The 23,235-nt window shown below is 35.2% G+C and overlaps 1 protein-coding gene and 1 pseudogene across 1 annotated transcript; both read right to left on the reverse strand.

Annotated features, from left to right (window-relative positions):
• Positions 1 to 4,511: 4,511 nt before the first annotated feature.
• LOC131409065 (olfactory receptor 52A5-like) lies at positions 4,512 to 5,469 on the reverse strand (annotated as a pseudogene).
• Positions 5,470 to 19,188: 13,719 nt separating this feature from the next.
• Positions 19,189 to 20,127, reverse strand: LOC131408029 (olfactory receptor 52A1-like). Its single transcript, XM_058544598.1, has one exon. The coding sequence runs from the start codon at positions 20,125 to 20,127 to the stop codon at positions 19,189 to 19,191; it is 939 nt and encodes a 312-aa protein (XP_058400581.1).
• Between the last annotated feature and the right edge of the window lie 3,108 nt (positions 20,128 to 23,235).

Here is a 23,235-nt window from a genome sequence, read left to right on the forward strand (position 1 = left end):
ATTTCATTTTTTTGCCTGTGGCTATTCAGTTTTCCTAACACCATATGTTGAAGAAACTATCTTTTCACAATTGTGTAGCCCTAGCACTGTTGTTAAAGGACATTTGACCTTATATACATGGGTTTATTTCTGTGCTCTCTATTCTGTTCTATTGGTCTATATGTCTGTCCTTATGCCCATGGTACATAGTTTTTACTACTGTAGTTTTATAATATGTTTTGAAGTCACAAAGTGTGATGTTTCCACCTTGTTCTTCATTGTCAGGAATGCTTTAGCTATTCAGGGTCATTCGTGGTTCCATAGGAATTTTAGGATAGTTTATTCAATTTTGCAAAAATTCACTTGGGATTTTGATAGGGATAGCATTGAATCTACAGGTTACTTTGGAAAGTATGGACATTTTAAGAATATTAATTCTTCCAATCCATGAACATGAGATTTTTTTTCTTCTTTATTTGTGTATAATTCAATTTCTTTCAGAAATGTTTTATAGTGTTAGTGTACAAGTCTTTTCACTCCTTGATTAAGTTTATTCCTAAGACTTTTATTCTTTTTGATGCTGTTGTAAATGGCCATTTTTTAAATTTCTTTTTCAGATTGTTTGTTTTTAGCATATAGAAACACAACTGATTTTTGTAGGATGAGTTTATATCTTGCGACTTTGCAGAATTTGTTTATTAGTTCCAACAGTTTGTTTTGTGGAATCTTCAGGATTTTCTACATATAAGATTATGTCATCTGTGCATAGAGATAATTTTACTTCTTTCTTTTTGATTTGGATTCCTTTTATTTATATTTCTTGCTAAATTGCTCTACATAGGACTTCTAGCACTATGTTGCATGTAAGTGGCAAGAGTGGGCATCCTTTTCTTGTTCTCAATCTTTGTGGAAAAGAGCTTTTCATTTTTTTACCATTGAGTATGATGTTAGCTGAGGGCTTCTCATATAATGCTTTATTATAGTGAAGTGCATTCCTTCTATAACTAATTTGTTGAGAGTTTTTTTCATGAAATGATGTTGAATTTTGTCAAATGATTTCTCTGCTTCTGTTGCATGTGATTTTTTACCTCCATTCTGTTAATTTAGTGTATCACATTTATTGATTTGTGTAAGATGAACCCTCCTTACAGCCCAGGGATGAATCACACTTGGTCATGCCGCAAGATATTTTTAATGTGCTGTTGAATTCGTGTATGTATTGTTGAGGATTTTTGTATCTCTGTTCATCATGGATATTGGCCTGTAATTTTCTTTTCTTGTAGTGTCTTGGTTTTAGGGTAATGCTGGCTTCATAAATGAGTTTGGAAGAGTTCCCTCTTCAATTTTTTGGAAGAGTTGGAGAAGAATTGGAGTCAATTCTTTAAATGCTTCGTAGAATTCACCATCTGGTCCTGTGTTTTCCTTTGTTAGGTGGATTTGACTACTAATTCAATCTCCTTATAATTAATAGACCTCTTCAGATATTCTATTACTTCATGATTCAGTTTTGGTAGGTTGTGTGTTTATAGGAATTTATCCATTTCTTGTAGGCTATCAAATTTGTTGGCATATAATTGTTCATCGTAGTCTCTTGTGATTCTTTGTGTCTCTGTTGTATCATTTGTAATGTCTCCTCTTTCATTTGTGATTTTATTTACTTGAATCTTCTCCCTATTTTTTTTTAGTTTAGTTAAAGTTATGTCAGCTTTGTTAATCTTTTCAAAAATCAAATCTTATTTCTGTTGAATTTTTCTATAGTTTTTCTATTCTCTATGTTGTTTATTTATGCTCTACTCTTATTTCATCTTCTGCTAATTTGGGGTTAGTTCATTCTCGTATTTCTAATTCCATGGTGCAAAGTTAGATTATCTTTTGAGATTTTTTTTATTTTTTAGTACTGACTTTTATTGCTGTAAACTTTTGTCTTAGTACTGCTTTTCCTGCATCACACAGGATTTAGTATGTTATGTTTTCATTTCAGTAGTCTCAAGAGATTGTCCAATTGCCCTTTTGATTTTTTCTTTTCTTTTTTTTTTTTTAAGGAATATATATATATATATTTTTTGCGAGGAAGATCAGCCCAGAGCTAACATCCATGCCAATCCTCCTCTTTCTTGCTGAGGAAGACTGGCCCTGAGCTAACATCCATGCCCATCTTCCTCCACTTTATGTGGGACCCCGCCACAGCATGGCCTGACAAGCAGTGCGTCGGTGCGTGTCCGGGATCAGAACCCCAGGCTGCCAACAGCGAAGCGTGCTCATTTAACCTTCAAGAGTGTGTTGTTTAATTTCCATATATTTGTGACTATTCTAGATTTTCTTCTGCTATTTATTTTTACCTTGATTCAAATGTAGTCAGAAAAGATATTTGCTATTATTTCAGTTTTTAAATTTTTATAATTTGTTCTGTGACCACAGATCTTATCTGTCCTGGAAAATGTTTCCCATATGCTTGAAAAAAATGTATATTCTGATGCTGTTGGGTGGAATGTTCTGTATATGTCTGTAAGGTCCATTTGGTCTATAATGTTCCAGTCCTCAGTTTCCCATTCACCTTCTGTCTGGGTGTTCTATCCGTTATTGAAAGCAGGGTATTGAACTCTCCTACTATTTTTCTGTTGCTGTCTGTTTCTCCCTTTATTTTTATTAATATTTACTTCTTATATTCAGGTGCTCTTCTATGTGATATACATGTTTATAATTATTATATTTTTCTGGTAAATTCTTCCTTTAAATATTATATAATATCCTTCTTTGCTTTTTGTGACCGTTTTGACTAAAAGTCTGGGTTTTTCTTGTTATAAATATGGCCACTCCTACTCTCTTTTATCTACCATTGTCACAGAATACCTTTTTCTGTCTCTTAACTTTCAGTCTACGTGTGTCCTTAAACCTATTGTGAATTTGTGTAGAAAATATATATTTGGGTCTTTTATTTTCTACTCAGCCACTTATATATTTTACATATATCTGACTATTCATTAACATGTTGATTTATTTCTTCTTTCATCATATTTTTCACATATTACATCATATAGTTGATGCTTACATAAATTTTATTGAAAACTATGGATATTATGACTCATGCTTTATTCAACGAGATTCTCTTTTCCAAAATTATCTTCTACCTCTACATTTGATTGATACAGCATCTTTCTTTTTTTGTAGTCAGATGTTTTCTCAGGTTATTTCTTTCCCTGACTGTGCATCAGGCCAAAATTAGAGATTAAGTTGTCTCTCCCTGTATAATTTGTTCTTTTTAAGAATCATCATATTGGACTTGAAGTTTAGATGAGCAAAATGTAAACTTGATCTCTATTGATGCAGCACCCTAGAAGAGGATAAAAGTGTGTGAGCAGAAGAACAGAAAAGAGTGAAGAAAGATCTGAAATCCTTGTTTTAGGAGTTAGTTTCTCATACTCTAGTTTTATGTTTGGCTCATTCTTTATTTCAAGATTATGGAATGATTCATTCAACTCATCTACTTAATAATATTGGGGTAAATTGGGGTAATCTCTACTATGCAGATTTTCTGTAAGTTGATGCTTCATTATTAGCTTAAAATTTCCAGATGTTCTGCTTTTGAATACCAATGAAAAACAGCAAAGAAATATATGAATTGTTCATTGTTCAATTTCATTTTTAGTGAGGTCCTAAGAAGTCTTAGGCATTGTGTAATATAACATTGATACAAGTGTAGATAAGGCACAGGTCCTGTAGTAGAGATACTCACACTAGGCAATTTCTAAATGCAGGGATTTATTTGTCTATGTGTTCAATTCTGGAACTTAAACCTCCAAATTTGGGTAAAACTCAAATTGGGTAATATCGTTAAAATGTGTCTCTGAAAAAACGTTTTCTATTTAAGTTCTGATCAATTTTTGTTGGCTAAAAAAGTTTACCTGTGATATGCCTAATTCTTTTCTAGCAATCTTTTTGTGTATTCTTTCCTAATCAAATTGCTCAATGTTTATAAACTTTGGTTTATGTCATATACTTTTGTGTTGCTGATATTGGTATTACTGATGTTATATAACTTTTATATGCATTTGTATTTCAGAGAAAGTAGACAAAAGATTATAAGTGATTTCAAATAAGTCAAAATATATATTCGCCAGCATATGTTGGAAAACGAGACAGAGCCAGAATTATAGCTGTTGGTTGGATTAGCAGTTAACAATATTGAAGTGTTACATGGTCCATGGAAGTTACCTGGAATCAAGTGTTGTTTTCTGCAATTTTGTTTCTATGTAGGTCCAAAAGTTGCCAGAAAGCAAGCTCTAGGTTTAAATGGACAGATCGAAAATGTAATAATAGTGATAATTTGAAATCTCAGCATAAGAAAGTTTTGTTCTTTGTATGAGTAGCAAACCAAAATTCTTAAATATTTTGATGATTTCTTAGCTATCTCCTTCATTATGAGTATCTGATATTTAAATTTTTTATTGTATGTAGATATATGTAGAAGATATAACTTTACCATATTCAAGTTGCTACTTTGAAGCAATGTAGAATCTCTGTAGAAGGAGTCACTAATGATTGAGATGGTTTTTGGAGAAAAAAGTTTTCAGAACATTGTCATGAATTTGTTTGGTCTTCACTCCATAGACAATAGGGTTGAGAAAAGGTGGGACTAACAGGTAAAGCTTTGAGAAGAGGATATGAACTTATGATGATATGTGCCTACCAAACCAATGTGTGAAGAAAGAGAGGTAGGCAAGGAGTGGAATGGTAGCAGACACAAATGTGGACAATGCATGTATTAAAGGCCTTGAATCGTGACTCCTTTTGGGACAGTTGAAAGACATTGATAAAGATTTGAACATAGGACAAGGTGAAAAAGATTATGTCAAACCCTAAGGTAGTATACGTAACAAATAGATCATATATCTTGTTGATCCAGGTATCTTCAGCAGCCAGCCTCACAATGGCCATGTGCTCACAATAAGAGTGGGAGATGATTGTAGTTTGGTATAGTTTAAGAGGACATTTGAGAAGCATTTGATAAGGGATGGTGCTACAAGAATGGCAGCCCTGATTGTCACCCCAACTCCAATGTGAATCAAGAGTTGTTGGGAGAAGATAGTGGCATGTCTCAAGGGGTCACAGATAGCTACATAGTAATCTAGGGCCATTGTGAGTAGGATGCCTGATTCAATTGCCTGGAACCAGTAAAGAGCCACATTTGTAGAAGGCAGGCTTCAAAAGAAATCTCTGACAAATAAAACCTGAAGATACCTAACATTTTTGGAAGAATACAGGAGCTAAGTGCAATGTCTGCGCCCCCAACGTGGTCAAAAACATATACATGGGTTAGTGGAGGCTGTTTTCATATTTGATTATAATTAAAATTAGAGATTTCCCAATCACAGCAATGAGGTGCATGACACAGAATGGAATCCCAATCCAACACTGCGCTGACTCCAGGCCGGGAATCCTGATGAGTGTTAGTACAGAAGACATGAAGACCAAGCCATTGAATATGAGCATAGTGATTTGGTCAATAGAATCAGGGAGTGATGATCTTGTGTCATCTTCTATTCCCTGTCACGACTTCATGAACTAAAAATAAGAGGAAATTAAATCATTTTAGAAAAATATGCTTTAGTTAGATTAGGAGTATACCGTTTTATCTTTTCTAGCCCAGCTCCTCCTCTCTAACTTTCTATCTTATTTCCAAAGTCATTGAGATATCAACTATCAGGTTCTATGTTTCTATACACCTTAATCATTTTCCATGAGTAGAATTAAATGGATTGGATGACTTCTTTCTGGTCTGTGATTACTGGATCAAATAGATTCCCTTTAATTTGTGTTTGCTTTTAATCATCATCTGTGCTTTTTTGTGACCTGCCTGTTGGAATTGGGGGAAAAATCATCTAACACACAGTAAATGTATCTTAAGAACTAGAATCCATCTAGGCTAGACTTATAGGATCCAGAGTGGTGGGAGATCATTCTGCTTGATCATATGCAGAAGACAGAATTAGAAATGGAAGTGGAATACCTTTTACTATAGATGGTTGATAGAATTTATCAAGAGAAAAGAAATATGTGTAAATGAAAATGGAAAATATAAAATAGAAACGCCTGGCCTTGTCTATATTATTTGTGGAATTGTCTGAATTAAGGTGAGAGTCCTTACCACGCAGAGAAGAGAGGGGTCATGGAAAAGATTATTTGGCTAGATCCTGTCTGCCAGGTGTAAGAGGAAACTCAGGCACATCCATGGAATGAAATATCATTCAGAGATAAAAAGAAATGAAGTTCTGATTTATGCTACAACATGGATGAACCTTGAAAATTTTGTGCCACATGATAGAAACCAGACATCAAAGGCCGTGTATTCTCTGATTCACTTACATGAAGTGCCCAGAATAGTCAAATCTATAGAGACAAAAAACAGATTAATGGTTGTCATAGACTAGGGACAGGACAGAATTGGGGTGTTTGCTGATGGGAATGGGATATCTTTATTGAGGTGATGAAAATGTTCTGGAATTAGATAGTGGTGATGGTTACGAAATTTTGAATATACTAAAAACCAGATACTTCTACACTTTAAAACGTGAATTTCATGGTATGCAAATTATATCGCAATTAAAAAGAATAACCCGTTTTGAGTTCAGTGATTTTATCTTGTGCTCAATCAAGTCAGATGTTGAACTCCTGTAGTGATTTTTTTCAATTCAGTTATTGTATTTTTCAACTTCAAAATTTGTTTGGTGTTTTTTTATATTTTCTATCTCTGTTATTGTTCTCATTTTGTTCATATATTGTTTTCCTTAGTTCATTGAACAACTTTATGATGGCTGTTTTCAATTCTTTGTCAGCTAATTCACATACCTCTGATTCTTTAGGATTGATTTCTGGAGATTTATATTGTTCCTATGATTGAGCCAAGTTTTCCTATTTCTCCATGTGCCTTGTGACTTTGTGTTGGGATCTACGCATTTGAAAAGACAGCCATCTCCTCTGTTCGTTATGGACTGGCTGTGTACTGGGAACAAACTTGACCAATCACCCTGGCTAGAGATTCTGGGGGCCTCTCAAATGTTTCTATAGATTTGTCTTATCTGGATTTGTGCATCTCAATTTCCATTTAGAGGGATCTAATGGTTTCTTTTGTCAGGATCTCATTATCTCCTCCTCTACGTGTGTCTGTTTCTGGTACTGCAGTATTTCTGGAGCAGTAGAAAGCCATCCAGCTCATTTGCTCTCTGCAGTCCTGGGGCATTTTGAGTATGCCAGGTTCCATCAGTTCTCCAAGAGATGTGACGCAGAAACTGGTCCCTTGAGCGACACCTTGAAACCCAGATCCTTGGCACTCACTTAGAGTCACTTGAAGAAGCAAGGAGATGAGGATTTCTCCAGCTCCTTCCACACTGAAGGAGGTAGTACTGAAGGTACTCTATTAGGGGGTAGAGTAATACTAAGGAGACTGAATGCATGCTAGTCCAAACCATGGGTTTTGTTCTCAGTGGCCCCCAATCTGGGACCTTTCCTGTCAGCACTTAGATTCAGGCAAGACAGAAACTATTGCCACAGGCAACCCTTAACAATTCTGAAAATTGGATATATGATTCACTGTTCTCTTTCCCTCCTCAGGGAGAAGCCAGGAGCTGGGAGTTTTCTCCTGATCCTGCTGCACTGAGCCAGGGGAATGGACTAAGGTGAGTTAATACCACCAATCTTCCTACCACTTCAATTTAGCTGGTTTTGCACTTGTCTGGGGTGCAGGAGTTTCTTGTCTGGTTTCTAGTTTTCTCACAAAGGGAATTGGTTCCTGTATTGTTGTTGATTGAGTGCCCGTGTGGCAGTAAGGAGGGTCTGGGTCTTCTTATTCCTTTCTGATGTCACCTCCTCTTCTTTTTTCCCATTCAAATTCATATGTCTTATTTATGTAAGAATGCATATGTTTATTTTAACATACTCAAAAAATTTTTGTTAATAATAAACATATGTAGATGTCTGTCTTAGTCAGCTTAGGCTGCCATAACAAAGTACTATAGACTAGTGGCTTAAACAACAAAGATTTATTTTGTCACAGTTCTGAAGGCTACAACTCCAAGATGAAGGTGCCTACTTGGTCAGTTTCTGGTAAGAACTCTTTTTTGGCTTGTAGATGGCCACCTCCTTGCAATGTCCTCACATGGCTGGAAGGTGAGAGAAAGAAAGCTCTCTGCTGTCTCATTTTATGGGGTCACTAATCCCATTCTGAGGGTTCCACCCTCATGACCTCATTTAAATCTAATTATCCTCCAAAGTCTCCATCTCCACCTATCATCTCATTAGGAGTAAGGGCTTCAACATATGAATTTTAGTGGGACACATTCCAGCCCGTAGCAAATGTCTGTATTACTTTCTCAGAGTTGCCTTCTCGTATAAAATAGTTTAATAAAACAAAAGAGCTTGTGCCATTTTAACAAGAATTTGAAAAAATAATAAATTAATTTTTACTTAAATGTTTTAAAAGATAATTTTGCTTTCTAATGTTTACTTCAGTGAAAATATTTCCCTTTATTCTAGTGCTATTACATATAGTGGGCTAGCAATATAAACATTTAGACAAAAATGGCCATTTTTAGTGTTAAATTTGTTTTTATGTGAAATTTTAGGATCTGAGTCTTTGTGACTTTCTAACTCATAGAAGCATCATAAAAAGATATGTGCATTTCCAAAGCAATTGGTCTCAGAGGTTCCTATGGACAAAGCAATTTAGATAAATTTCACATGGTAATATGACTTTAATAAAGAAGGAATAATACACCAAAATTCATGTGGTGCTTGAAAGGAAAAATCACATTGAGAGGCAAGTCTAGCAATGGAGAACAGAGCCATCAAGCAGATGGGCAGAGTGTGCAGTAAAAGGTAAAATTACTGATCATAAGTTCATCTGTCAAGTATTTCCTTAAAGGTCGCCTCCTCCTCCTCCTTTAAGTTCTCCTCCTCCTTCTAAAGGCTTTAAAATATTTCATGGACTCTAATGCTATTAGAATGTAACGTAAAAATTAATGGCAAGCGTTTAAGAATGATGCAAGCCCTGCATTTGCATTACCCTGTATGATGCTCATAGCTACTCATGAGACATTATTTTAGGGGTGATTACACAGAGGCTCAGAAACTTCTATTTGCTTTAGTTCACAGATTTAATATGCCTTGTAGATGAACAATCAGCTCAGGCATTTGACTCTGAATCCAATGCTTTTTATCACTATGTTAGAGTCAATTTATTCAGATAGTAATATTTATTATTTAGGAGCAATCCTCAGGTATTCAGGTAGAACTTGACTTGCATTGGGCCCTCCTCTCATTCATTCTTCTCCACTGGCTGACTCCATCTCAAAGAGCCTGGTCAAAGAAGCCCATATGTTCTCTCACTATGAGAATCTGGTTACTCTGTTTCTCTATCCAGATGAATTAGTGTTGTTCACCTCTGGGGTTGGCTGCAAACAGCAGATTTGGAACCACAATATATAAAGTATCAAAAGGTGAATGATTTACCTATTTTGATGTGGAAGCTGTTGTGGAACAGACCTTCAAATGACTAAAATCTTTTCTGTAATGGTAGGATGGAGTATTTAAGAAACAAATTTAAGGCTGATTTTAGTATCTATTGCATATACAAGAGAATGTGGAGTTAGATTTTTCCCGTTGTCTTAGAATTTTGGCTAAAACCCAAAGCTGTGAACACAGCCACTGAATTTTCCTAAGCGACTATTAGCTGCAAAGATTATTAAGTGCATTTGTGCCTACTGCCACTGCTACTTATCATCTCTCCTCTTCTCTTTCCGCACATTTTCTCTGTTGTGTCAGAACTTGAGAGACAGAGAACATTCACAATTTGTCCTTGAAATTTCTTCCTTCCCCTCCCTTGGAGGAGAAGACAATGGTCCTTCTCCATCCATGGAGCCAAGTGAGTTAGCTTCAATAAAATCCTCATGAAGATTGGAGGTCTCTCAGAAAAGGGGAGTCTGACACTGTGTCTCTCTGAATATTTACTTAGCTGCAGAATCTGGAGACTTATTCTGTTGCTAAAAGTATAACATGAGTTTCTTTTCTGTGTCCTCCCTCACAATGAGACTCCCTCACAGGTAAGGGAAGTGCTTGACTGTATCGCCTGTTGTTTGAAGATATGTTCCTGGTGAGTTTGGAGAAGATAAGTTGGTCCTTGGAGGGGACCTGGGATACTGGGAAGATTTCTGATACAGAGAGGTCCAGCATGAAACTTTACTTGTATAGCACTTATGTAGAGGCTGCCACATCAGGAGAAGCCATCAGAACCAGATAGAATCAGCCTAAACTAGAGGTAGAGCAGGGACCCCTCCCAACCAACAATGCGGAAACAATCAAATAGAGAGAGTTTTGTCTTGTCTCCCATCTTGTCTCCCAATGTAGAGTAGCAAATAAATATTAGAAGGAAGAAAAGGAGGTGTCTCAGAGACAAATTATACCTCCATCCTCCACGTCAAACACTAAAGATCGTATTGGGTGGGGGAAGGAAGGAAGAGAGGAGAAGAAATTTGATTCAAGTCTAAAATTCAAGTTGTAAAAAATGAATGGCATCTGGTCTTATTTACTGGAAAAATACTTGTCTAGTAACTGAAAATAACTATGGAATCACTCAGAGACATTGTTAGGGTATCCATCACTTAACTGGAGGAGGAGATTTGATCCAATATTGCTGGTGGCATAGTTCAAAGAAAAAAGTTATGTGGTAATTAAATTCCAACAAATTGAGACTCCTCAGTCAGCAGATATATTTTTAAGTGAGTTGTTTCTCCCAACAAGTTTCTGCGTAAATTTTTTTCTAAATAAGACTTCACTTACTTTATATGTTATCTAGACCACAGCTGTCCAATAGAACTTTCTGTGACAATAAACAGTTCCATATGTGTTCATTCCAATATAGTATCCACCAAATATATGTGGCCATTGAGCATTTGAAATGTGGCTTGGAAGAGACTGAGGAACTTAACTTTTAATTTTAATAAGTTTTGATTTAAAGTTAAACAGTACTGTATATCTAGTAACTAGTGTTGAACAGCATTGGTCTAGACCCTTAAAAATAATTTAGATCAAGACAACGGTAAAGATAAGGAAAGTTCTATGTTAAAGGATGTTTTTCTTTTCCTGCAAATTTATTTATTTATTTACTTATTTATTTAAAGGGTGGTATAGAAGCATCAGTGTGTACTGTTATCTAGGATTAATACTAATCCAGTTTAAAAAATCTTTACAGTTTTTAAAATGTCACATGTTTAAAATCCCATTTGAGAATTTAATATTGTGGAAAGAATTAAATTCCTAGATTTTGCTCTGCAAAACGTTGAGCTACATAGAACCATTTTGAAAGATCATTTCCTCATGGGTAATTTTTCCAGAAATATTTGCTTTGACCTATAAGTAAAACTAAAAGTAATCATTTCTCCCTTAAATTTATTTGGTTCCCTAACACTGCTGTCTTTCAGTTAGAGGATTCACATTGAAGACTGGCTAAATAGAGGAGTTTAAAAAGCCAAATGGGTTAGCTACCTTTCTAGTACATATGAATTCTTCATAATATTCCAGCCAAAATCAAGATGGATAAGATAGGGTTCTGATTCATTTCAGAGGGAGATAAAAGAAAGCTATGTGCTACTTTCTCTTCTTATCAACATAAACCAATAATCAGATTATTATTATTATTTAGATTAAGTGGATTTATGCCTTTTGTTAAAAAAAAGAGAGACAAACAGAATTCTCTATGCAAGTGATGTGCTGGTACTATCATGGATTAGGAGGAGCTTTTCATCCTGATTGCCTACCACCCGTAGGTGAGCTAAAATAGGTTTCCTTGGCTGATATATTTCAACATTCAAACAGTGAATATGTTCACTATTTTTACCCAACAACTTGGCTCTACATTTTGTCATGAACTCCTTCTGGTTGGATCCACAGAGAACACTGCTGCTACAAATTGATTATTGTCAGCAGAGGCTGCCTGCAGGAAACGTTCTGCCAGACGACTGGCTGCCACAGTGTTTTTGTATTTTTAACTGTTGTTCTTTCTTCATAGTGAAAGTTTTGAAGACGTTAGACTGTTTATTACTTAGAATATTCATCATTTAGGCTTCTGTGATGTTTCTTTATTATTAAATTCAGGTGGTGTGTTTTTTCTTAGTTGCTTTTGTTTTAAATTCCACAGATAATATGGACTTCCTCTGTTCACCATATCAGGAATCATGTGATGCCTGTGTGTTCTAAAATTAATGATGTTACTTTTACTCACTGGGTTAATGTGATGTCATCCTGGTTTCTTCATTATAATGCTTCTTTTCTCCTTTTTTAATTCATAACAATTTGTGAAGAGATCATTTGATACTTGTAAATAACCTGCTCCACATCAAATTTTCACCTATTAGTTTTATCTTTATTTTGATGAATTTCTAAATCTATCATACTTTTATATTTATTTATTGACATTATACCATAAGAAAAAGCTTTCTCTTCAATCCATTATTCATATGTTGCTTTATTCATATCTACATGCACTCACAGAATCTAACTTTTCCAGTGAGTTATAATCCATTACCACCATTATTTATTTTAATGCCCAAAACTTGCTAAATTTGGTCAGAGAGAGTTCCTTAAAACTTGATATTGATTCTTTTTGACATGTACCAACCATATTTGAACACTCCTTTAGTTTTTTACAGAACATTATGGTCCCAATTTAATTTGTCCTTTCCCAGTTCAAAGCCCTAGAAGTAACCATTTTCCCGAGGACCCCTGGTCTCTTTTGGTGAACAAAGTTATCAAGAAACCAAGATCTAGGCACAAGGGTTATTCATTGCTACTTATTGGTCATGGCTTTTGGTGCTTATCAGTGGACAGAAATAGAAAATAAATGTGCACACACCCACAGAGAAACATACAATTGTGTTTATTTGTACATAGCTATGCATCTCTCTCTCTTAAAAATAATGAATCCATACTTATAATTCCAGTCAGAATCCACATCCTCAATGCTCATTGTAGTCTCATCTATTTCCTTATCAGCAACGGGCTTCTTCAACAGTATAAAAATTATCTTCCGGGGCCGGCCCGGTGGCGCAAGCGGTTAAGTGCGCGCGCTCCGCTGCGGCGGCCCGGGGTTCGCTGGTTCGGATCCCGGGCGCGCACCGACGCACTGCTTGGTAGGCCGTGCTGTGGCGGCGTCCCATATAAAGTGGAGGAAGATGGGCACCGATGTTAGCCCGGGGCCGTCTTCCTCAGCAAAAAAAGAGGAGGATTGGCGGATGTTAGCTCAGGGCTGATCTCCTCACAAAAAAAAAAAAAAAATTATCTTCCATCATCCTCATTATTTTTCTCATTTATTTAAGCTTGAAATATACCATAAGTAATCTCCAAATTTCTAGCCAATACCACTCTGAAAAGTAAATACAACAGATATTCAATATTTGTTTATACTACATTTTTGTTTCTGAGAACAGATTTACATACAGTGAATTTTGTAAATCTTAAGCTTATGTTTTGACAAAGGTGTTACTTGCAATTCTATCAAGATATAGAGCACTTCCACTGCTCCAGAAATTCCCTCATCATGTCCTGTCCCAAGCAATGTCTGCTACCTCCTGCCCCTGCAGAGGAAGAAACCTCTTTTTTATTTTTTTCTCCTTAGACTAATTTTGTCTCTTCTAGAACATCATATAAATAGAATAATAAAATTATGAACTGTTAGCTTATTTCACTTACCAAAATGTTTTTGATATTTACAGATTTATTGTGTGTCCTAGTAGTTTGTTTCTTTATGAAGTGTCTGATCAAGTGTTTTACTCATTTTTGCCTTTTTATTATGGAATTGTAACAGTTATGTAATTTAGATTCAAATCTTTTGTGAGAATATCTATAGTACAATCTCACAGTCTGTGTATTGCTTATTAATTTTCTGAAATTTGTACTTTTGTTGAGTTCAAAATTGTTAAAATATGGTGTCCCTAGTTTTCTGTGTCTTAATAAGGAAACCATTGCCTATCTTTAAGTCATGCAGATATTCCATTTTTTTTCTTCGTAGAAGCTTTCTTTTTAGTTCTACATTTAGGTTAATTACTATTTTGTTTGGTGTGTAATAGAAGTCAAGAGTCTTTATGTATATTTATAGACTATATATATACAATAGAATATCTATATATATTGTAGAATACTCTATATATAATATAGACATATATAGACTATAGATAAAATATAAAATCTATAAATAGAATATAGAATATGTATTATAGAATATCTATATCTATCTATCTATATATAGAATTAGCTTTTAAATCTTAACACAAAGTTTATTAATATTCTTTCAGGACTGGTTTGAATCTTCAGATAAATTTAAGATGGATTGACATCTTAACAATATTGAGATTTTCAATCCATGAATATTGTATAGTTATCTATTTCTTTAGGTCTTGTCTACAATCTTTCAATAGTGTTTTATAATTTTCTGTATAGAATCCTTGCAAGTATTTATTTCATTGTACATATAAATGTATCCTAAATGTCTCATGGTTTTATATCTTGAGCAAATTATTATTTGTTTCTACCTGGTTATTTTTTCCTTCATGTAGATTTATAGAACAATTTTTATGTGGATTTATATCTTACAACCTTGCTAATATCACTTATTAATTAATGATATTAACTTTATTGATATACTCTTTAAATTTTTCATGTTAAAAAATTGTCGAATACAAATAAAGTTTGAAAATTGGGATTGTGTTAGTCTAATGCCTTGATGACAGGAAAAAAAAAATCACTATTCTCTGCTCTAATACTCTATTCTTTTGAAAGTTATCATCTAAAAAGTAAGTAATCATAAAACATGAGGCATAGGTGCTTATCAGAACCCCATCACATCTTTTAATTTCAGTTTTGACTTCTTGACTTAAAGTCTTTTTTTTTTTAATCATTGTATTAGTCAAGGTTCTCCAGACTTATGGAACCAATAAGATGTATATATACATATGGAAAGAGAGAGAGAAAAGAAAAGATTTATTATAGGGAATTGTTTCACACAATTATAAAGGTTGGTAACTCCCACGTTCTGCAAAGCGAGTCAGCAAGCTGGAGACCCAGAAGAGCCAATGGTTTAGTTCCAGTCTGAGTTTGAAGGCTTAAGAACAAGGGAGGGCTGATGATGTAGTTTCATTCTGAAGGCAGGCAAACTCAAGACACAGGAAGAGCCAATGTTTCAATTCAGGTCGAAAGGTGTGGAAAAAAAGCCACTATTCCAATTAAAAGGTCTCAGGCAGAAAGATTTCTCTCTTGCTTGAGGAGGATCAGCTTTTTCTTTCTATTCAGCTCTTTAACTGATTGGATGAGGACCATCACATAATGGAGAGCTATCTGCTTTACTCAGACTACCAAATTAAATGTTAATCTCATCTAAAAATTCCCTCACAGAAACTCCCATAATAAAGTTTGACCAAATATTTGGGCACCTGTGGCCCAGTCAAACTGACACGTGAAATGAACCATCTCATCATTTTCAAGATTATTACTTCAGTTATTGAATGTAGATGAATTCCACCAAGTTTTTTGTTCCAGTAAGCCTTCTCTAGTGACTTCCAGACCTTGAAAGTGAATCTCTGTGGGGGCCTGAAAAATAGTTACTTGCTTTCACCCTTGGGTTCTGTGATGGTTAATTTCATGTGTCAATTTGGCTGAGCCAAGGTGCCCATTTATTAGGTCAAACATTATTCTGGATTTTTCTGTTGGGGTATTTTGGAATTTTAGAAAAAAAAATATATGTACATAGAATTGTATATATACATCACATTTGTTCAGTTTCCCTGGAGAATCCTAATAGAGGTTCTGAACAATTAAAAATTACACATTGCAGTGGTAAATGGAAAACAAAATATCATCTGTATTTTTAATGCTGTTTAAGTGTAAGGGTACAGCTTAGTTGAAAGCAAAATGGATGTGGTGGCTAACTCTCAAAGGAGACTAATTTACCCATCAAGTGAGGGTAATACAGATATCAGGACAACATTCCCACGTCAGAGTACAGACTACTCCAAGAGGGTCAGTACAAAAGGCCTGCAGCCTATGGGCAGTTTTCTACCAAGCAGAAGAAGGGTGGAGATATGCCAATCACTACAAGTTATTCTTCCCAAATTAAACCTGTAGACAAGGGTCTGCAAAAAACCAGTAGGGTTGATGCATTATCGTTCCCTTGACTGAATTCCGACGCCAAGAGTGAGAAGAGTCAACTCGTGACCCTGATGTGTCAAAACTCACTTTCATTAAGATCTCTTTGTGTGAAATCACTACTACTAGCAAATACTCATGGCCTATTCAAGATCTCTTGTGAAGTCTTGAAGAATCAAGCCCTTGACAGTATTAATTCAATATTTATTCATCAGATTTTTAACTCAAGAAAAAAAATGGACACAAAATAGACAAATTATTAAAGGAAGCACTAAAGTACTTCACAGAAAGGATTTACAAATGGGGACAAAAAAACAGTAAAATTATTTCATTCTGTTAAAAGCTAATTATAAGGAGAATCATATTCCATGAATCAGACTATCAAAGGTAAAAATGCCAATATTAACGAATGTTTTTGAGAATTCAGGCAAATAAGTGCTGTTTGTCATTGTTGAAATTGATACAATCTCTTTGAAGGTTAATTTAGAAATTTCTAGAAATCATAAAAATTACCCTTTACAAAATGTATTTTTCCTTCTTAAGAAATGTTATGTTCAAGAATTTATCCTATAATTGTCCTGCTCCTAGTATGTGGGAGAATAGAGATTCCTGGTTATCCTCTTGTACTTACAGTGACCCTTTTTTTCTCTTTTCCATCTGTAGGTCTTAGTTTGGAACCTGTTAATTTGAACGCCACAATGATTGAGCAATCTGGATTCTAGACTAGATATTTTATGGGATATTGACAATTGAGGATGGTGCAAATATTTTCTAGTTTCATATTCTGTCTCCATGTTGGTTTTATATTCCCATATATTTTCAGGATGATTGCAAAAAGTAGTAATTGTTAGACATACTTCAAACTTCTCCAAATAAGCTGAGAATTATAGCGGACCACCCTAAGTGCCTGTTTTTCTATAGCCCACTAGCTAAGAATAGTTTTTATAGGTGAACTTGTGTAATCAATTTGATGACAGGGAAAATCTGACTTTCAGCTCCACTCAAGAAAAGTGATATCCCCTCCAAAAAAATGAATTCCATTCTTCTAATTCATCAACCTGTATCACGGAAATAGTACACTTTTATGATCATGATTATTAATATTATTATTACATATTGAATTGCATCAAAATTTTTCTGCAACTGTTTTCTCTCTTGCTATATAAATACCTACATAATATTGTTGAATGGCCTCTTTGACCACAAAGCATAATCTGTTTGGCCATTTACACAAATGTTTACTGAACTCTGTTAAAACTTTAAGAAATTACCTCTGATGCTATTTTAGATTTATTCCTAAATAAATTATGTGATCTAAAACCAACAACCCCAATTGGTAATCCAATCTAATCACATCTAATAAATATTGATAAAACAGTCTCAAGAGATGCCCCAAGTTAGCTCTAGATTTGCCAATGGTCATCCTCAGCAGTCGTCGACACGTGATAAGGCCCAGTGCATAAAACCAACCAGAGCATCCACCATCTATATGACATGTAGTCCAATATTTCTTACATATGCAGTGATTTTAATCTCAGGACTCAAAGTATATTCACCTACACACATATGCATATTTTCCATAATCTTTTAAAAATGATCTATGAGCTGAGGTTTTTGGGAACAGTCTCCTAAGTTAACAAGCCATTAATCTTAGAGAAAACCCTACATTTCTTCATTAATATAATAGTCTTGACTATTTAAAAGCATAATGTTTTATGTCCACTGAGAGGATATACTGCCTCATGCCCAAGTAGATATGCATACACACATACAAGCACAAACAACACGTGCCTTTTTTATAGAGAAAAGCTCTCCAATAGTATATTATAGCTTTCAGAATAAAGTTCAACAACTTTGTACAGCATACATGGTCATTGTTGTTATTCTTATTTTCCTTTTCTCTTCAAAACGTACCTTACATTAAAAAAAAAAAAAAAGAAAACTTAAACCATATTCTCTAGTTTAAATCTCCTCTATCATCTACCTGGTCTGGTCGGTCCTTACTTACTTGGCCCCTCATTCATCATTCTCCAACAATCAGACTTCCTAATTAAAATAGAAAACCAAACAAACATAACTCTCCGGACTGCTGTTTTCAGTTAGATTCAATGTTTCATATTCTTGGCTCACCCCAATCCATGTGTGCCGTTATATTTCTCCCCTATTTTCCTTACTCTCTTTCTCACAAATATAAGGCTACAAAATCATGAAACTTAACTAATGTGTCAAATTTACCACTATGTCACTAATTTCTAGCACAATATTTATAATATTATAGGGTTATAATAACACTTGATGAATTAATAAAGAAGCAAATGGTGGAGGTAGCAGAAAAAGTATTAATGTATAAAATGGAAAACAAGTTCTCATGATTTTTATTCCTGTAACTGTCTGAATGACCCTAGAAATGTATGGAAATTTTTGGACTTTGTTGTCTCATTAAATCCGTAAAGCGTTTTTATTTTTTTTTGTCATTGTTTTATTTGGTAAAACATAGTTAAGATGCACTTCCTCTTATTTTATTTTATTTTTTTAAGATGACTGAGAAGATCAAGAAACACAATCCATACTTGTTTTCGTTGAGTACCTGGACAACTAGAACAATATGACATGGGTGCATTTAAATCAGTGAGAGATGCATAGTAATTCCAATACCATTCTGGAGAAGAATTCTTAGAGAAAGAAGCTCAACGAGGGACTAAAAAATGGAAGAGTGAGGGAATGACATGTGTTCACTATTTTGCTCTATGTTTTTTATTCTCGTTACCAAGGTAGGATTCACAACACCATTGACTGAGTTGTCATGGGCCTTCATGATCTGAAAATCACTTAATATACCGAGAAATTTCACAAAACAATTAAACAGCATTAATTAATTTATTCATTAACAATTAATACATTAAATTTACTAAATAATAAATCAAGTATCTCAAATAGTGTGGAATTTTTGTATTTTATTTAGTTGTGAGAGACTGTTGCTATTGCATAACGAGGAAGGCATGAAGGTATTAATCAAGGTGGATTTTAAGAACAGAACATTTTTACCACATGCAGGCGAATCTGCTTGGTCTTTGCACCATAGACGAGTGGATTGAGAAATGGAGGGACCAGCAAGTAGAAGCTGGAAAAGAGGATATGGATATAAGGGGGGATATGAGAACCAAACCTGTGTGTGAGGAAGGAGAAGAAGGCAAGGAGGTAGAACTGGAGGAAGATACAGATGTGAGCAATGCAAGTATTGAAGGCTTTCAACCTGGCTTCCTTCTGGGGCAAACGAAAAACTGTGACAAATATCTGCATATAAGACGATGTGATAAATGTGAGGTCAAATCCTGCAACAGTGAAGGCCACAAACAAACCATAGATTTTGTTAACCCGGACATTTCCTGCAGCCAGTTTCACAATGGCCATGTGCTCACAGTAGGAGTGGGAGATGACTGTTGTGTGATAAAATTGAAACCGGCACTTTATCAATAATAAACATGGGGCTACAAGAATGGCAGCCCTGAGTGTTACCACAGCCCCTATTTGGGTGATTAGCTGTTGGGTGAAGATGGCAGCATGTCTTAGTGGGTAACAGATGGCCACATAACGGTCCAGAGCCATGGCCAGCAGGATGCCTGACTCCATGATCTGAAATGTGTGGATGAGCCACATTTGAAGCAAGCAGGAATCAAAATAAATGTCTGAAGTATGGAACCAGAAGATTCCAAGCATCTTGGGCACAATGCTGGTACCAAGTGCAATATCTATGACTCCTAGCATACTTAGGAAAATGTACATGGGCTCATGGAGGCTGCGCTCTGAAATCATGATGAACAGAAGCAAGGAGTTTCCAATGATAGCAATGAGATACATGACACACAATGGGATCCCAATCCAGCACTGCATAGACTCTAGTCCTGGGATCCCGATTAGTGTCAGCACAGAAGGCATGAAGACTGTGATGTTGGACATTGTCATAGTGCTTTTGAGCCTCCTGATTCAAACAAAAGAAGTTAGTCAGTGCTACTGTTTCTTTTCTACTTCCTATTTTTATCCAAAGTCATCATATTGAGTCTGTCTGATTTTGGTAGAAATCCAAGTTCATATCATGCATATCATTCATATTATTGAAAGGAAAAGAGATCCATAGAGACACATCACTGTTTTCGGGAAGGGCATCCACAATCACTGTATCAAAATATTGTGTTATGTGCATGGCAGGTCAACTGCATTAGAACCAGCAAAGTCACCCGGGTAAGGGAATTAACTGCTGTCCTGTCTGTTATCACCGTTCTGGACCTCTCGGAAAGATAATTAGACTTGTTTATTTTTGTTGGAAATTACATTTAATAAGAGTTTCTTGAATCTCTCTGTATCCCACACTCTGGTTACTTCTCTAGTAAGCTTTTATTCCAAATGATCCCTAAGTCAGGAAGTGTCAGTTTGGATCAGTAAATTCTTAGACTCTGATCAGTACATTAGTGTGAAAGGCTCCCTGTGAAATAGGATAGAAATAGAAGCAGTTGACAACCAACAGCATAATATATTTATATGTCTATATGATCTATGTAACATAATATAAATACATAACATCTCTATGTATCTATATATCCATGTAAGACTGGATGTCCTTGCAAAAGAATGAAAAGGAAGAACTTTGTAAAAGATTATTCAAATCTATGTATTTTGGTGATCTGGGTCAAAGTTCCCTGTACTTTTTACACTTCTGGTAAAACTGTATTTTATTTTGCCTGTATTTGTAATAGCTGAAATTCTTAATTAGTTGTGTGCATGAAATAGCTAAAATACTGTAATAAATGTTACAGAGTACCTAGAGGAGAAGGATCTCTTGGAGTCAAGGAAATCTGCAGAAGCTATGCCTAGATGCAAAACGACTCATTCATGATGACTTCAGGATACAGCAAAATGGATAACTTAGCCATACTAGAGGCTAGTTTCTTTTGTTTAAATTGTTCAGAGCTATCTGTGACATTAGATTCTGCCCATTTAGGCTCATCAATTCTTAATGAACTGTAGATCACATGGAACGCTTCAATCATTTTGTGATCTCAGGCATAAGAAATTAATAGAAAATAAAGGATGAAAGGACAGGTTCCTTAAAAAGTGTCAAACATAGAGCTAGCAACGGAAGAGAAAGGGAAAACATTGGGATACCAGAAATGATTCAAGAGAGGCCTCTAGGGCAACTGAAGAAAATGTAATCACCTCTCAATTCACTGATGACTGAATTTTCCAAAAACTTGAGCTCTTATGCCTTATCTAAGAGATCTCTCTGATGAAAATCTTTACTTTCTGTATTACATATTTTGAAGCAAGAAATTCTCAAGACATATGTTAGAGAATTGTTTGTGATTCTGTAAAAATAGGGTTAGGTTATTTCATTTATTCAAAGGTTTTACAAGAAAGTTGCTTCATGTCAGGAAGCTCATGATCAGCTAAACATATACTGAATGCCAGGAAATATGCCAGTAATGTAGGAAGCAGCTGTGGCTTATGCTGCTAAACCTCATGCAAAAGAATCAGGTCAGCAGGGGTCATTTCTTGACAGAAAGTCTGTATCAGCTGATCTATTTAGGACAGACTAGTCAGTCAACAGAGTACTTTCATCTCCACAGGTTTGCTCCCCAGGTTAATTCTGTGACTCCCCAATCCATAGATCACTGACTCTAATAAGGCTGAAGTTTTTCTTTTTCAACCATAATCAGAATTAGAATAGGAATCCTTTAAGAACAATCACAGTGTCTGACTTATTCAAGAGTAAGGAGCTGACACGTGAGCTCTATCCAACAGGTGTAGATCATAGGATGGCAAGTAGAAGTACATCATTGGGTACAGGGCTGGTGGGAAGCAGTGATATTGCTGGAAAAGCTGGTAATAAAATATTATGAGGGTAAACTTGGGAAAGTGAGGCTTACTTACCAATTGTTGTTGGAAGCTGGTTCAGTTCTTACACGGCATCTAAAGAAGACTGTCTGTTCTTCATCTCCTTAATCACTCATCACTCATCGCTCATCAACTCTTTTCTCCTCCTGAGATTCCAGTCTCACTCCTTTGCATTTTGTGTTCTGCGATGCTCTTCTTCTATCAGCACCCTGTGTAACAGCACCCAGTAAATGCATGAACCCTCATCCATTTGGAGCTGAGGCCATCTGCCAGGATGTGGACATCTCTTGGATAGCCTTTCACACTTTCCTTTTGTCTCTGCAATACAGACACTCTCTCTGTTCTGTAAGTCTGTCTGAGGTCATGTTTGTGTTTTCACCCTCCAACAAAACTCACAGCAATATCTGTATTATTCTGGGGGACAGGTCAATTTATTGAGCTCAAATTGGAGAAGAAAGCTGCAAGCCACCAATTTTAATGTTTCCTGGTGAATGTGTGGAGAAGGAGGAGTTATAAACATGGAGTGAGGGATTTCCTACTCAGTAGTCAAAACATCAGGGACCCAGTAGATTTTAATTAAGACCTCTTGTGTTCATTCACACCTAATATCTCTAAAATCCTTTCTACAACTTAGGGAAATCTCCTTTCCCTCCTCTTTTCTTTTTCCCCAAAGGGTGAATGAAGATATTTTAATATGCACAAGGTTTCTTTTATAAGCTGAGTTTCTTTCTTGCTGTTCTCATTTGCAAAACATCTAAAGAGCTCTTAAATGTAGAGATGTTCCTCTGCTAATGAATTCTATTTAAATAAATATCTTTGCGTCCTTTCCTTTCACTAAGACACTTCTAGAAAGAAATGTCTGTATTCATAATTGCTCTTTTATCACACATTTACATCTTATGTTCCTGTAGTCTCTTTCTTCATTTTTTTGTCTCATTGATCTTTTTTAGTAAGTTTAATAATTTCTCAGAATGACCAATTAGGATGGACATTTCTAAATCCTACCATATTGAGCTCTGAGCAATTTATTGCACATTTGACTAATTTTTCTCCATCCCTCCCTTTATACCTTTCTTTCTTTTCTTTTCTTCCTCTCTTCTTTCTAAAAGAAAGTATTATATACCTCATATATGTAAAGAAATTTTGCCATGTGCTCTTATTTATGGACAGAAAAAAATTATA

This window comes from Diceros bicornis, chromosome 7 (assembly GCF_020826845.1).
Source record: "Diceros bicornis minor isolate mBicDic1 chromosome 7, mDicBic1.mat.cur, whole genome shotgun sequence".
NCBI classification, from domain to species: Eukaryota; Metazoa; Chordata; class Mammalia; order Perissodactyla; family Rhinocerotidae; genus Diceros; species Diceros bicornis.